General features: G+C 43.6%; 1 protein-coding gene across 1 annotated transcript in view; it reads right to left on the reverse strand.

The window, feature by feature from the left end:
* Positions 1-4541: 4541 nt before the first annotated feature.
* Positions 4542-17788, reverse strand: part of GCKR (glucokinase (hexokinase 4) regulator) — a 28889-nt gene continuing 15642 nt past the window's right edge. The window contains 3 exon segments of the mRNA XM_011956328.1: positions 4542-4955; positions 5751-5885; positions 9399-9548. Coding sequence (XP_011811718.1) covers positions 4785-4955; positions 5751-5885; positions 9399-9548 — 456 coding nt within the window. The 3' untranslated portion in view covers positions 4542-4784.

The following is a 17788-nucleotide window of genomic DNA, read 5'->3' on the forward strand; positions in this document are numbered from 1 at the left end:
TCCATGATTATGGAATATCTTTCCATTTTTCTGTGCCATCTTCAATTTCTCTTATCAGTGTTTTATAGTTTTCATTGTAGAGATTTTGCCGGGTACAGTGGCTCACACCTGTAATCCCAACACTTTGGGAGGCTGAGGCAGGTGGATCACAAGGTCAGGAGTTCGACACCAGCCTGGCCAACATGGTGAAACCCCGTCTCCACTAAAAAAATATATAAAAAATTAGCCAGGCATGGTGGCATGCACCTATAATCTCGGCTACTCAGGAGGCTGAAGCAGGAGAATCAACTGGACCCAGGAGGCGGAGGTTGCAGTGAGCCAAGATTGTGCCACTGCACCTCAGCCTGGGCGACAGAGTGAGACTATGTCTCAAAAACAATAATAATAATAAAATAAATAAATAAAAAATCACATCATCTTCAAATAAGGATAACTTGACTTCTTCCTTTCCAATTTGGATACCCTTTATTTCCTTCTCTTGTCTGATTGCTCTAGCTAGGACTTCCAGTACTATGTTGAATAACAGTAGTGAAAGTGGGGATCTTTGTCACATTCCAGATCTAAGAGGAAAGGCTTTCAGTTTATTTTTTGAAGAAACTTTTTTGTTTTCGAAAAATTTCAGGTTTACAGAAAAGTTACAAAGATAGTACAGCGAATTCCCATATATTCTTCACCTAGTTTCACCTAACATTAACATCTTATATAACTTTGGTACATTTGTCAAAACTATGAGATTAACGTTGGTATATTTACTATTAACTAAACTCCAGATTTCATGTGATTTCACCAGTTTTGCCACTAAAGTCATTTATCTTTCCAGGATCCAACCGAGGGTAGCACCCTGTACATGAGTCATGCCTCCTAAGCCTCTTCTGGTCTATGACAGTTTCTCAGTCTTTCCTTGTTTTGCACGACTGAAAATGTTCAGGTATTTTGTAATATGAACAGGTATTTTGTAATTTGTCCCTAAAGTTGGGTTACTGTGATGTTTTCTTTATGCTTAGACTGAGGTTATGTGTTTGGGGGAAGAATACCACAGAGGTGACATGCCCTTCTCAAATATCATATCAGGAGGTACGTGATACCAGCTGGTGATGCTCATTTTGATTACTTGATTAGGGTAGTGCTTGCCTGGTTTTTCCACTATAAAATCCATTCCCTTTCCCATACTCTGTTTTTTTGGTAAGAGAGCCCCTAAATCTAACCCACATTGGAGGAGCGGTGGTGTGGGGTGATTAAGCTCCATTTCCCAAAGGAGTGTGTGTGTGTGTGTGTATGTGTTTATTATTTAGAATTCTTTAGGAAAAATTGGTACTTTCCCACACTTTATTTATTCAATCATTTGCTTATAATGGTATGAATTCACGTGTATTTATGTATTTTTTAAACCAAGTGTTATTTTATTTTATGTATTTATTTGAGACAGGGTCTCACTCTGTTGCCCAGGCTGGAGTGCAGTGGCATGATCACAGCTCACTGCAGACTCGACCTCCTGGGCTTACGCAATCGATCCTCCCACCTCACTTCCCAAGTAGCTGGGACTACTGTCACCTACCACCATGCCCAGCTTGTGTATTTATTTTGTTGCTCAAATTGTTCCCACTTTAGGCACTAGCAGCTCTTTCACAATGGCTACTGTATCCCTTTGACATATTCTCATCCGTGTGGAGGTTTTGAGCAATTCTTTACTTTCTGTGACTACAAGATGCCCCAGGGATCCTCTTCTTGTCTTTTTCCTTATCTTTTTCATAGTACCCCAGTCACTAGCTTAAAAATGACCCACTTCTCTCTCCCAGGATGGGAGCATTTTGCATCACCTAGATACAGTACCTGTCCTCTCAACCCTAGGATTTGACCCACCTGTCCAATTGGGTCAACCCTAAGTTTCCACTGGATCTTAGGCATTTTTGCTGGATTTGTAGAGCCCATCCCTGAAACCAAATGGAGACCCCTCTGTCTCCTACCTGGTCCCAACATCCTCTTTCAATGTTACAGCCTATCTAATATTCAAGAGCTGGCTCCAGGCTGTGTAACATTCAAAACAATCTGAATGTTAGACCAGATGAATGTTGGCCAGGTGTGGTGATTCACACATATGATCCCAGCACTTTGGGTGGCTAAGGCAGTAAGATCACTGGAGGCCAGGAATCAAGACCAGCCTGAGCAATGTAGCAAGGCCCCATCTTTACAAAAAAAAAATTTGAGCCGGGTGTGGTGGTGCACATTTGCGGTCCTAGTTACTCGGGAGGCTGAGGCAAGAAGATTGCTTGAGCCAAGGAGTTCAAGGCTGCAGTGAGCTATGACCGCACCACTGCACTGCAATCTGGACAACATAGTGAGACTCTTTCCTTAAAAAAAAAAAAGGAGAGAGAGACAGTCTAAATTATGAAAAGAATTGCTAGCTGATTTTGGAGGCGAGTTCATGAGTTCCATTATATACCTAAAAAATATCAGGCTTAGAGTATGTGTGATATCCAAATATCTTTTGCCCCATCCCCTCTTGTTTTTTTTTCTTTTTTAGAGCCAGGGTCTTGTTATGTTGCCCAGCCTGGCCTTGAACTCCTGGACTCAAGTGATCCTCCCATCTCAGCCTCTCAAGTAGCTAGGATGGCACACCTGGCCCCCTTTTGCTTTTGATCCAGCAAATACATGTGCTGGGAAATTGTTTTCTTCATCTTCCACAATCTAATCCAGTCTTCAGGCCCAGGCCCTTTAGTACTTTTTACATAATTACTGCCTTGTATTAATAATGGATTACTCTTTGCTGTTTTTGCCCTCAGATGTTTACTTTCTCCAAATAACCTCAAAAGTTGTCACCCTATCATTTGTCTCTGAATAGTTCTAAAAAAATCTTTGAACTCGTTTATTTAGCTCTGCCTAGAGCACAAATCCCATTGACAATGACAGGATTCTCTGCTATCAGATCCATATCCCACTGTGAATCTTCAAACCTTCTTGGGTTTTCTTTGGCTGTTCCTTTACCCCACCCCAGCCTCCTTTCTTCCAAAACTTTCCTTGACTCTTGGCCTACCCTGTAATTTCAACAGCTCTCTGTACTTACCCTGCTGTTTAATCCATTTCAACTCTGTCTTGTATTCCAGTTGCTACATGCTTGTGAGTTTCTAAGGGATAGGGATCAGATCTTAGTCATCTTTGTCTCTGCCACAATGCCAGAGTGTGTCTAGCTTCTAATGTCCCCCAAGGCTGAACAGTTCTCCACCTTGTCCATAATACCTGAATATTGTGTCCAACTATGTAAGAATCGAATTCACTTGATGTCTTCATGCCATCCACATACTTGGCAACTAAAAGAACTCAGGGTTTCTAGAGTTCTTCTGCATCCAGCCTTGAAGAAATCTAACCCTGTGCCCTAGCCCCTCCAAATGTGGGAGGGGAGCTACTGTACAGGTTGGCATTATCAACAGGATCAAGGGGTGCTCTGACCTTTGGGGTCCCAGAATGCTAGGTATCTTCTCAGACTTGACACTGTTCATGACACCATGCTCAGAGATGGACTGACCCCATGAAAGAACGTGGTAGAGAGTTGTGGGTAAAGAGAAGCAGAGGGCCTTTCCAGGAGCCTTTCCTAACTTTAGCTATCTTGAATTTGGGAGAGGTGTTTGTGGAGGATGAAAGGGGTGGTACTCAGAAAGCACCGTGAGAGTAGTGGCTGGGGAAAGGGGGATTACTGATTATGCAAGGCATCAGCGTGAAGATGTGGAACAGGAAAGCAGAGCTCAGATACAGGCTGCAGGCCCACAGATGCACAGAGGGGCCCATGGCCACCTTAAAAAGGTTGATCACCCTATCCCCATAAAACCAAAATCTGGATCCTTTGCAGTCACCCTCCTGCCTAAATGTTCCAGGGACCTTTCCAGCGAGTTTCATCCCTAGAGGAATGTTCCTGAGTGTCTATTACCTGGATATTTCTCAGGCACAAGGAGGAACCAGCTCTCTACTGTCAAGGCCATATATCACAGGCCCTAAAGAGCTGCCATGAATCTAGGATGAACGAGGGTCCTTTAATTTGTCAAAACATGGGGCAGCTGATGTCTAAAATGTACAGCCTGGGGTTTCTAGTGTTTGTTGGGTCCCACCACCAAGGGCTTTCAGCACCCCCAGAGTTCCTTATGTTCCTCTTACAAACACGGGGGAGGGGATGTGACCCTCATTTCATGGTCTAATGCGTGGATGTAGCATTCATTCTAGATCTTGTCATGTCTGATTAAGACTGCCCTTTTTCTGGATTTCCTATGTTAGGTACACAACTTCTTCCCTCTTCCCCTGGAATTATCTAAAAGTTCCCACCTCTCATTGTGTGTCTGTGTGGGATTGGAGTGTGTGTGCACGTATGTACACCTGGCTGCATGTTGGTAATGAAAATACAGGGATGTTAGTATAAGACTTGTGTTAGGGACCAATGAAATTGAGTTGGGGGCAGAATTAAAGGAACAAATCTGCTGTTAAGACCAACCCATGCCACCCATCCTGTCCCACCTCTGATCTACTATTTGATTTACTGACTTTGAAAGGTTAACTTTCCAAAATAAGACATTTCATTTTATTTCTCAAATCAGAATAAATCGGTGAGAGTAGAAACCACTAGGTCAAGAGAAAGAACTCTCCCCCAAAATGGAGAGAATCTTTCTCCCTACCCTGGGCTGCTGGTGCCCCTGGAAATGGGACTTCTTCCTCCCACATATGCTGCTAGCACAAGTCCCCTTGGGCCGGCTGGGCTGAAGTGGGCAGGGTTGGGCCCCTTTCACCCACCCAGAAACACGGGTTCACTGACTGTCAGGCTCTAGGATCTCCAGGGGGTCCGCGGTGCGCTTCTGACCTGGCCCAGCAAGAGCACTCCTGACAGCCTCACAGACAGAAGGAGCTGCAGCCAGGTGTGCCTGAGCCTCAGTCATCGAGCACCGGAATAGAAGGCTCAGCAAGGCGATGGGGATCACCTGTGGGGAAGAGGCAGTGGGCACTGAAGCCTGAGGGAATTAGGTCATTAGAGAAAGAGCCCCGGGGGAAGGTCGGGCACAGTGGCTCACATCTGTAATCCCAGCACTTTGGGAGGCCGAGGCGGGCAGATCACTTAAGTTCAGGAGTTTGAGACCAGCCTGGCCAATATGGCAATACCCCGTCTCTACTAAAAATACAAAAATTAGCCAGGCATTGGTGGCTGGCACCTGTAATCCCAGCTATTTGGGAGGATGAAGCAAGAGAATCTCTTGAATCTGGGAGCGCAGAGGTTGCAGTGAGCCGAGATCGCGCCACTGCACTCCAGCAGCCCGGGTGACAGAGCAAGACTCCCTCTCAAAAAAAAAAAAAAAAAAAAACAGAACCCTGCAGCAGTTAAAGCATTTGATATAGGAATCAGGAGTCACCAGGTTAGATGGAAATTGGATGTTATGAAGACTAGAAGGTGGTAACAAGGTGGATTAAGAGCAGAGAGAAACCTTCATTTTGACCAGGAAAACTCGTGTTCGTCCTTCAAAACCCAGTCCAAATACCTTTTCTGCCTCTCTTTCCTGACTCCCTTCCTAGGCAGAATAGAAGACTCCTTTTCTGTGCCCCTGTAGTACCTTTTTCATACCTCCAGGACCACTTGTCACAGTCATGTCTCCCCCATGAATGTGGAGGTCCTTGTGAGCAGAATGCCACTGAGCTTTGTAAACCCAGTGCCAAACAAACTTCTTGGCATATTGAAAGTACTCAAGAACTTTTTGTTGAATGACCAGCAGTGGGCAGGATACCTGTTCCTTCTCATGTGCAACCTGGACATGGCAGGAGATGGGAGCAGCCCGAATATCATCTGACAGTGGCTGGGGAAAGTGGATCACTCAGAGGAGGCTCTCGATGCATCGAGCCTTGGACTGTCCAGAGAACCGCTAAGGAAAAAGTGGTAGGATCAGTGTCAGGCTAAAGGCCAGAGGAACTAAGAATGGAGTCAAGGGAGAAGAAGGAACTCTGAGAGTGGGAGGCTGGGATCCCGAAGCCTGGCTGGAGAGGCTGTAGATGATTTGTCCATGTTGGCAGTCCTAAACTCGTAACTCCCAGGTGTAAAGAAAAACTAGGTTAAGGGGGTTGGTGGTGGGCTTGATTGGCTGGGTTAAACTGGAGAATTAATGGCAAATTGGTCAAATTTGCATGCATGTCACACCAATCCCGTAGGTTGGTAATCTGGACTCCCTCTCTCTAGTTTCCCCTATAACCACATCCATCTTGCACACTAATGTGAGACTGTTCATCTGCAAACACTGCTTCCATTTTGTCACTACCTTCCTCTCTGTCTAGCTCAGCATTGTCCAGTAGAAATATAATGCAAGGCTGGGCATGGTGGCTCACACCTGTAATCCCAGCATTTTGGGAGGTCAAAACAGGAGGATCACTTGAGCCCAGGAGTTCGAGACCAGCCTAGGAAACATAGCAAGACCCCATCTCTACAAAAAATAAAATAAATTAGCAGGGTGTGGTGGCACCTGCCTATTGTCCCAGCTACTCAGGAGGCTGAGGTGGGAGGATTGCCTGAGCTCAGGAGTTTGAGCTGTAGGGAGCCATGGTGGTGCCACTGCACTGCACTCCAGCTTGGGTAACAGCGTGAGACCCTGTCTCTAAAAAACTAAAAATAAAGAAAAAAAAATAATGCAAACCACACGTGTGTTTTTAGTAGATGTATTAAAAAAAGAAATAGGTGAAATTGGCCGGGCACGGCAGCTCACACTTGTAATCCCAGCACTTCGAGAGGCCGAGGCAGACAGATCACAAGGTCAGGAGTTGGAGACCAGCCTGGCCAATATGGTGAAACCCCATCTCTACTAAAAATACAAAAAAAAAAAAAATTACCTGGGCATGGTGGCACATGCCTGTAATCCCAGCTACTCAGGAGGCTGAGGCAGGAGAATCATCTGAACCCAGGAGGCGGAGGTTACAGTGAGCCAAGATCGTGCCACTGCACTCCAGCCTGGGTGACAGAGCGAGAATACATCTCAAAAAAAAAAAAAATTGATTTCACCTATTTCTCCTGACCTTGTGATCTGCCCGCCTTGTCCTCCCAAAGTGCTGGGATTATAGGCACGAGCCACCATGCCTGGCCTGAAATCAATTTTAATAATATACTTCATTTAACCCAGTATATAACCCAATGTAAACAACATTAAACATTATTAGTGAGATATTTTGCAATATTTTTCTATATTCATATTTTGTATTTTGAAATCCAGTGTATATTTTACAATTAGAGCACACCTCAATTTGGTTTTCTATGACTCTTTTTGATTTTTTTTTTTTTTTTTGAGAGAGAGTCTCACTCTGTCACCTAGGCTGGAGTGGAGTGGCACTATCTTGGCTCACTGAAACCTCCACCTCCCAGATTCAAGCAACTCTCCTGCCTCAGCCTCCCTAATAGATAGGACTATAGGCCTGTGCCAACATGCCTGGCCTTTTTTTTTTTTTTTTTTTTAGTAGAGATAGGGTTTCACCATGTTGGCCAAGCTGGTCTCGAACTCCTGACCTTAAGTGATCTGCCCGCTTCGGCCTTCCAGAATGCTGGGATTACAGCATAAGCCACCATGCCCAGCCAGCGCACCTCAATTTGGATGCTAGATTTGCAATGCTAAAAAGCGAAATGTAGTCCTACCAAAACATTAAAGTTACATTTAATTTTAAAATTATACATCTTTGGTTTTTACATAAAATTAAAAATTCAGTTCCTTAGTCACACTAGCCACATTTCAAGTGCTCAGTAGCCACATGTGACTAGTGGCCAGTGTTTTGGACAGCACAGGTCTAGCTGCATTTGGCAAGTCCAAATTCCTGCCTGACTTTAACCTTCCATATCCCTCCCCTTCCTACTTCTTCACAATCCCTCACTGTGCTCTAAAGTGACTCGCCACTCTGGTCAGACCTGTGTCCCTCACATATCATGCCCAGTCTCCTTTCTGGGACTTGGTGAATGACCTAACAGGAGTGCCCTTCTGTCCATCTGTCCAAGCCATAACCACCAGGCCTAGCTCAAATACCATCTCTTCCATGAGGCCTTCTTTTTGCTATAATGCATACTGACCTCCACCTTCTTTGTACCTCCACTGGACTTCAGTAAGGACCATAGTTTATTTTGGGGACCTGGTGGGTGCTCACTAAATGTTCATCGATTGATTCCTTTCACATAGGGTTGCCAGATTTTGTGAACAAAAATACAGGACATCCAAATATATAATGAAAAAAATTAAAAAACTCAAATATTGCATAGAGCATACTTAATGAAAAAATTATTCCATATTTATCTGAAATTCAAATTTAACTGGGCGTCCTGTATTTTTATTTGCTGAATCTGGTGACCCCATTTTCATGACCATCTGTTGTGCTGTCTGCTCAGCATCCACTCCTCCTTCTGGTATCAGCACCTTGGTTTTCCTCTGAGGATCTATCACTCCCCCATGCTCAGGTAATGAGGTTGGATTGAGGCTCACCTCCCAGCCCTTTTTCCACCACCATCCTGAAGGGAGAGCACATGAACCAGACTGGGCAGAGCACCCCTTGCCCTGGAAAACAGTGATTGCTTCAGGGACATGCATGTGTCCCAAGCAAGAGCCTCCGACCAGGCATTTGCAAGAACCACAGGACAGGCAAGTTCTTTGCCCACTAGTATTGCCAAGTAAGTTGTCAGGCTGGCACTACTGGTGGCCAGTTTGCCACCTAATGGAGAAAACTTGCCTAAGAATGAGAATGACTGGGCGCAGTGACTTACGCCTTTAATCCCAGCACTTTGGGAGGCTAAGGCAGGTGGATCACCTGAGGTCAGGAGTTCCAGACCAGCCTGGCCAATATGGCAAAACCCTGTCTCTGCTAAAAAATACAAAATTAGCTGGGCATGGTGGTGGGTGACTATAATCCCAGATACTCAGGAGACTGAGGCAGGAGAATCACTGGAACCTCAGAGGCGGAGGTTGTGCTGAGCTGAAATAGCACTGCTGTACTCCAGCCTGGGCGATAGCGCAAGACCCCATCTCAAAAAAAAAAAAAAAAAAAAAAAAGAATGAGAACAACACAGAGGAAAGCAGAGTTAAGGGTGGAAAGTTCTGGAACACATTAGATTTAGCTGCCCTAAGATTGTTCAGTTATATCAGTTGTCATTTTCTTTGTTTAGCTTAAACCAGTATAAACTCATTTTCTATCACATTTGTAACTGAAACAGTCTTGCCTAATAATTACAATTTCACAAACACACCCAAGTGTGCTCACACACTCCTTAAGGGGAAGATGCACCTAATCAGAGGAGCAGAAGCACATAGAAAAGGCAGCCTGTACTCTTACACATTTCCATACCTCTGCAAAATGCCCTCCTCTGACAGCCTAAGCATTGAGGCCAGGCCCCACCCAGCCCTGCCCCATCATATCCCTACCTGCAGCATGGCCAGTGCCCGCCAGAAGAGCTTGGAGTTGCTAATTCGAAGGTCCAACATGTGGTTTTGTAGGATCTTCCCAAGAAGCACATGAGCACCTGTACTGACTGTATTCAGCACCCATTTGGTGCTTAGCTTACGCTGGAACTTCTGAAAAGGGTAGACACACGGGGGTGTCAAAAATTAGAGGACAGAAGAGCAGCAGAGTGAACAGGGCCCTGTTATCAGACGGGAAAGCAACTGTCAAGAACCAGGGACCAAAATGCAGACATGATTTATTTGAGCAGCCCAGGGTTTAAATGTCAGGGCAATAGATGTAAACCAGGACTGTCTCAGGCAAACCTGGTAGATTCACCCATTTGTGTTTTTGACCCCTAGGTAGACAGACATGTTCTCTGAGTCCTTCCACATTAGGATTTTGATCCTGCTGAATCATTCCTTTTTCTCCCCGAATATCAGACAGCAGGAGTGGGATTCATTCCACTAAACCACAGGCTTCTTGAGAGGGCAGAGATGGTGACTTACTCTGCTCCAAGGCCCCAGTTTTTTAGACCATGACTGACATGTTTGCTGATCAATATGTTTGTTAAGGCCAGGCACAGTGGCTCACTCCTGTAATCCCACCACTTTGGGAGGCCAAGGCGGGCAGATCACCTGAAGTCAGGGGTTCTTGACAAACCTAGCCAACACGATGAAACGCTGTCTCTACTAAAAACATAAAAATTAGCTGGGAGTGGTGGCCTACACCTGTAATCCCAGCTAGTCGGGGGGCTGAGGCACAAGAATCACTTGAATCCGGGAGGTGGAGGTTGCAGTGAGCTTATATTGTGCCACTGCACTCCAGCCTGGGCAACAGAGTGAGACTACGTCTCAGGGGGAAAAAAAAATGTCTGTTGAAAAATGAATTCTATTAAATTTTTGTAACAACCCTACACAATAAGTTTATCTAACCTCATTTTTATATGTGGGGCAACGAGAGGTCAGAAGTAAATTAACTTGGAGAAGCTCATATGATAATGAGATGCAGAATGACGACCTAAATCCAGGTCTTCTGATTCAATGATGAGGGCATTTCCTACTTTGTCGCAAGTATCTCCTGGATGAATGAGAGAACCTATGTGAAGGCATGTCGAAAACTAAAAAGTTGTACAAACATGTGGTATCGCAAGTATAAAACTGCCACTTGTTTTTGGCCCTTATATTCTGTCCACTTTGGGGCACAATAACACCTATTGACACATTAGCAGGGAAACCGGGGCCCAGGAAATGTGTTGAGGGGATTAATTAATTGGTGATATGGTTAGGCGACTTTGTGTCCTCACCCAAATCTCATCTTGAATTGTAATCCCCACAGTCCCCATGTGTCAAGGGAGAGACCAGGGGGAGGTAATTGAATCATGGTGGCGGGGTGTTCCCCCATGCTATTCTTGGGATAGTGAGTTCTCATGAGATCTGATGGTGTTTTAAGGGGCTCTTCCCCCTTCACTTGGCACTTCTTTCTGCCACCTTGGGAAGAAGATGCCTTGCTTCCCCTTTACCTTCCACCACGATTGTAAGTTTCCTGAGGCCTCCCCAGCCATACTGAACTGTCGATCAATTAAACCTCTTTCCTTTATAAATCACCCAGTCTCAGGCAGTTCCTTTTTTTTTTTTTTTTTTTGAGACGGAGTCTCGCTCTGTCGCCCAGGCTGGAGTGCAGTGGCCAGATCTCAGCTCACTGCAAGCTCCGCCTCCCGGGTTTACGCCATTCTCCTGCCTTAGCCTCCCGAGGAGCTGGGACTACAGGCGCCCGCCACCTCGCCTGGCTAGTTTTTTGTATTTTTTTTAGTAGAGACAGGGTTTCACCGTGTTAGCCAGGATGGTCTCGATCTCCTGACCTCGTGATCCGCCTGTCTCGGCCTCCCAAAGTGCTGGGATTACAGGCTTGAACCACCGCGCCCGGGCAAGTCTCAGGCAGTTCTTTAGAGCAGTATGAAAATGTACTGGCCAAGGTGGGCAGATCATGAGATCAGGAGACTGAGACCATCCTGGCTAACATGGTGAAATCCTATCTCTACTAAAAATACAAAAATTAGCCGGGTATGGTAGCAAGCACCTGTAAGTCAGAGCTACTCAGGAGGCTGAGGCAGGAGAATCGCTTCAACCCAGGAGGCAGAGGTTGCAGTGAGCTGAGATCGCACCACTGCACTCCAGCCTGATGACAAACTGAGACTCTATATCATCAAAAAAAAAAAAAGTACTAATACATGCGGTCTAGCCAGGCTGAGGAAACAGGCTACTGCTACTTTTACTTCTTTATTCTGGAATTCTAGAAATAGCTGTTCACACAAAACCCTGAAAGAGGGTATATTGAAAACATTTTAACAAATAAATGACCAGGACACTAAGTATAAGAACAGATATCTGACTAATTTCAGCATGAAACTAGCCAGTAAGTATAAAGTACTGATGCTATAGGGTGTGTGTCAGACTGCACTTTGAGAGAAAGGTCAGTTAGATCTGGGTTATACCACTAACCATTTATACCACTAACATGAACACCATTAACACAAAAATATTTTAAATTTTATATAATTTGGAGTGAGACACGTTCATTTTAAAGTACACATGGAAAAATCGGCCTGGTTATAGCCAGGAAAATCCTTAAAAAGAAAAATAGGCTGGGCGCAGTGGCTCACGCCTATAATCCCAGCACTTTGGGAGGCTGAGGTGAGCAGATCACTTGAGATCAGGAGTTCAAGATCAGCCTGGCCAACAGGGTGAAACCTGATCTCTACAAAAAACACAAAAGAAAATTTGCCTGGTGTGCTGGCATCTGCCTGTAATCCCAGCTACTTGGGAGACTGAGGCAAGATAATCACTTGAATCTGGGGAGTGGAGGTTGCAGTGAGCCAAGATCATGCCATTGAACAACAACTTGGGCAACAGAATGAGACTCCATCTCAAAAAAAAGAAGAAGAAGAAGAAGAAGAATGAAGAACAAACCCTATTGGCACTAAACATACCATAACGCCTCTATAATTAAAACATATGGTACCAGCACATCAATAGGCAAACCAGTGAAACAGAATAGAAAGTCCATAAATAGACCAATGCACATAGAAACTGAGTATGTGACACAGGTAGCATCCTAAATCACTCAGGGAAAGATGAACTTAAAAAAATTATATTGGAGCCAGGCATGGTGGCTCACCCCTATAATCCCAGCTGTTTGGGAGGCCAGGGCAGGAGGATTGCTTGAGGCCAGGGATTTGAGACCAGCCTGTACAAACAGCAAAATCTTGTCTCTACAAAAAAAAAAAAAAAAAAAAATTTAATTAGCCAGGCATGGTGGTGTGTGTGTAGTCCCAGCTACTTGGGAGGCTGAGGTGACATGATTGCTTCAGCCCAGGAGTTTGAGGTTGCTGTGAAATCTGATCACATCACTGCACTCCAGCCTGGGTGGCAGAGTGAAATTCTGTCTCAAAAAAATAAAAAATACATACATATATATGGACAATTCGATAATCACTTAGAAAAATATATAATTGGATTCACGCCTTGCCCCATACACAAGAATAAACTCCCAATAAATTAAAGATCTAAGTGTTTTAAAAAGAAAAAAAGAATCCATCTTTACTAGCAGAAAACATGGATGAAATTCCTTTACAACTTAGGTGTTAGAAAAAGCTTTCTGGACCACACCTATAATCCCAGCGCTTTGGGAGGCAGAGGTGGGTGGATCACTTGAGGTGAGGAGTTCAAGACCAGCCTGGCCAACATGGTGAAACCCCTGGCCAACATGGTGAAACAAAATTAGCTGGGCGTGGTGGCAAGCGCCTGTAGTCCAGCTACTCGGGAGGCTGAGGTGGGAGGATCACCAGAGACCAGGAAATCAAGGCTGCAGTGAGCTATGATCATACCACGGCACTCCAGCCTGGTTAACAGAATGAGACCCTGTCCCAAAAAAAATAATAAAATAAGGCTGGGCATAGTAGCTTACGCTTGTAATCTCAGCACTTTGGCAGGCCGACACGGGCAGACCACCTGAGGTCAGCCTGGCCAACATGGTGAAACCGTGTCTCCACTATAAATGCAAAAATTAACTGGGCATGGTGCTCCCAGCTACTCGGGAGGCTGAAGAAGGAGAATTGCTTGAACCTAGGAGGCAGAGGTTGCAGTCAGCTGAGATCATACCACTGCACTCCAGCCTGGGTGACAGAGCAAGACTCCATCTCAAATAATAATAATAATAGTATTAAAATAATAATAAATAAATGAAAACTACACAGAAGTGGCATTTCTAATCTATCAGATTGATAAAATCCAAAAGCTTCTCAAAACTCTCCAAGAGGCAGTAGGAGAGCAGCACTCTTGTATTTTGCTGGTATGGAAAGCAAAATAGTAAGCCCTGTAGAAGGAAATTTTGCAATATCTAACAAAATGGCATATGTATGCAACCTTTGACCCAGCTCTAATACTTCTAGGAATTTACGCCAAAGATACACTTCTGACAATACAAAAATACATGCACATTCATTATATCATGATTGATAATAGCAAAATATGGGAAACCTAAATGTCCTACATAGGAGATTGCCTGAGTAAACTATTGCATATGTGGAAACACACAAAGGTAAAAGTTAATGAGGAAGAGCTCTATGAGCCAATATGGAGTGATTTTCAGAATATCTTCTTAAAGCACAAAAGAGTATAGTATACTGCCTTTTGTATAGGAAGTGCAAACTATATATATATGTACACAGACTTTTTTTCCAAAAAGAAACATAGGAGGATAAGCCAGTAACTAATTAACTAATTCCCTACAGGCATGAATGGAAATGGAATGAGACAGCAGATATATTGATGATGTTGGAAATCAACATGATCACTAAGGGAAAGAGGAAGAAGAATGGGAATATATATATATGTAGTATATATATAGTATATATAGATGTATGTGTGTATATATATATGCATACGCATTCATCTGTATGTAAACAAATCTACATATGCATATGTGTGTATGTATGCATGCATATATACATAAACACACACACATACACACCCTTATTCTTTCTACTGATACGGCTTAGAGGCAAAGACACACCAGTAGCAGTGAACATACCTAGCATTTGGGTTTCTAAATACTGGAACCCACTAACAAGAACCAGGGCTCCTCAGAAAAACGACTGACTCCACGGCTGGACCAGGGAAAGTATAGGTGAACCTGGGTCGGCGGTTTTGTGTTCCCGCTTAGGAGATTGACAGGGCAAACTATTGTTACACACACACACACACACACACACACAAAAGCAAATAAGTAATAATGACAAAGAGATCTATAAACTGCACTGCAGTGATTTTCAAAATATCTTAAGCAAAAAATGCAAGATGTAAAAAAGATGCTACCTTTTGCATAAGAAGGTTATTACTACTATTTTGCAAAAAGAAACACAACAAAGAGTGTTCAAATACTGATGTGGATATGTCACAAGGACACAGGAACCAGCTTGAGTGAGCTCTCATTTTGAGCATTAAAATAAATAATGAATAACGATAAGAATGGATTAAAACACATTTAACAACAACAAAAAATTTGTGAGTCCATATTGACACTGAAAAAACAAAGATAGATAGGGTAGATAGGATGGGGAGAGAAGAAAAAGATTTTCTTTCTTTTTTTTTGAGATGGAGTCTCACTCTGTTACCCAGGCTGGAGTGCGATGGCACAATCTTGGCTCACTGCAACCGCCGCCTCCTGGCTCAAGCGATTCTCCTGACCCAGTGTCCCGAGTATCTGCGACTACAGGTGCACACCACCACAAACGGCTAATTTTTGTATTTTAGTAGAGACGGGGTTTTGCTATGTCGGCCAGGCTGGTCTCAAACTCCTGGCCTCAAGTGATCCGCCTGCCTTGGCCTCCCAAAGTGCTGGGATTACAGATGTGAGCCACCACACCTGGATGAGAGAGATTTTCTTTACAGAAGAATGCCAACTACTAAATATAGATGGAAGGGATAGAAATAGAAAATCACCATTTAAAAACTTACCATAGTAATAATTAATTCAACCAAGAATCATCAGTGGATGCTAAAACCATTGGGTGAAAGATTGCTAGGAATAGGATGCAGAGAAATCTAACAGACACCATCCTAGCTAAACGATCGAATGTAGCATCACCAATAAAGGGACAAACTGACATCAGGTGCCTCCCGATGTGATAACTGATAAGGATGCAACTTCCCCTACGCAGTACTCCTACCAAAAATTTAACCTGAATATAATGAAGGAACAATCAGGCAAATCCAAAGTGAGGCATATTCTGGAAAACAATTGACCTGGACTTCTAAGATATCAATGTTATCAAAGAGGAAAAAAACAACTGAGAATAAAGGAATAAAGGAAGTAATGGAATAAAGGAAAACCAAAAAGACCTAATAACGGAACGCAGTGCATTATCCTTGATTGGATCCTAGATCTGGGAAATAAAAACAATACAGGAATATCTGGGGAAATTTGAATATGGTCTAGATCATAGATAATAGTATTATATTAATTATCATTTTCCTGATTGGAAAATTATATTGTAATTATGTAGTTGAATGCCCTTGTTCTTAGAGGACACATGTCAGAGTAATTAGTATGACACATCGTGGTATCTCCAATTATCTTCTTTTTTTTTTTTTTGAGATGGAGTCTCACTCTGTCACCCAGGCTGGAGTGCAGTGGCACGATCTCAGCTCACTGCAACCTCCACCTCCCAGGTTCAAGTGATCCTCCTGCCTTAGCCTCCCAAGTGTCTGGGACTATAAGCATGTGCCACCATGCCCGGCTAATTTTTGTATTTTTAGTAGAGATGGGTTTCACCATGTTGGCCAGGCTGATCTTGAACTCTTGACCTCGTGATCCACCCACCTCGGCCTCCCAAAGTACTGGGATTGCAGGCTTGAGCCACCGTACCCGGCTTCAATTATCCTTCATATAGTTCAGGGGAAAAGAAAGAGATGAAGCAAATATGGCAAAATGTTAATAACTGATGAATCTAGGGAAAAGTATATGGGTGTTTGTTGTACCATTTTTGTATTTTTCTGTAGGTTTGATTTTTATCAAAAATAAAACTGTATCCACTGTCACTTTAGAGGGCAAAAAAGAAAACAAAACAAAATAAAAGCGTAGGAACAGTTTACATCAAAAATACTTCTTTTTTTAAATTTTATTTTATTTATTAATTTTTTTTGAGACAGAGTTTCACTCTTGTTGCCCAGAATGGGGTGCAATGGTGCGTTCTCAGCTCACTGCAACCTCCACTTCTCCTGCCTCAGCCTCCCAACTAGCTGGGATTACAGGCACCCATCACCATAATCAGGTAATTTTTTTACAGGGATTACAGGTGTGAGCCATGGCGTCTGGCAAAAAATATTTCTATAGCTAAAGATTGACCAGCCCAAATAAAGCCTCTTTATTTCAAACAATTCCAATTCGTTTAGAAAGATAAAACCAGGCTGAGTGCAGTGGCTCACTCCTATAATCCTAGCATTTTGGGAGGCCAAGGCAGTCGTATTACATGAGGTCAGAAGTTCGAAACCAGCCCGGCCAACACGGTGAAACCCTGTCTCTACAAAAAATACAAAAATTAGCAGGGCGTAGAGGCGTGTGCCTGTAATCCCAGCTACTCAGGAGGCTAAGGCAGGAGAATCACTTGAACCCGGGAGGCAGAGGTTGCAGTGAGCCAAGATCACACCACTGCACTCCAGCCTGGGCCACAGAGCAAGATTCTGTCCCAAAAATAAATAAACAAATAAATAAAACCAACATCAACCAAAAGCCAAAAAAACACAAAGGAAAAGATTGATAGATTTGACTATGTAAAATTTTAAATAAAATGTCTCTACATAAAAAAACACAAAAATAAAAGAAAATAATAAGCTGGGAAAAATATAGAACAGAAGAAAAGGACTACTGTTTTTGCTATACACACCCCTTCTTACAAATAATAAGAAAAAAAACACCCCCCAAAGAAAGAATGGGTAAATAGACCCAAAAGACAAGAAGCAGCACATGAAAGACAAAAAAAATGTATCAAATGACCAATATATATTTTTAAGTAGTCCACCTACACAATGATTAAAGAAATATGGGCTGGGCACAGTGGCTCACGCCTGTAATCCCAGCACTTTGGGAGGCCGAGGTGGGTGGATCACGAAGTCAGGAGATTGAGACCATCCTGGCTAACACGGTGAAACCCCATCTCTACTAAAAATACAAAAAAGTAGCCGGGCGTGGTGGCAGGCGCCTGTATCCTAGCTACTCCGGAGGCTGAGGCAGGAGAATGGCATGAACCCGGGAGGTGGAGCTTGCAGTGAGCTGAGATTGGCCACTGCACTCCAGCCTGGGCGACAGAACAAGA

Source organism: Colobus angolensis, unplaced genomic scaffold (assembly GCF_000951035.1).
Source record: "Colobus angolensis palliatus isolate OR3802 unplaced genomic scaffold, Cang.pa_1.0 Scaffold413, whole genome shotgun sequence".
NCBI lineage: Eukaryota > Metazoa > Chordata > Mammalia > Primates > Cercopithecidae > Colobus > Colobus angolensis.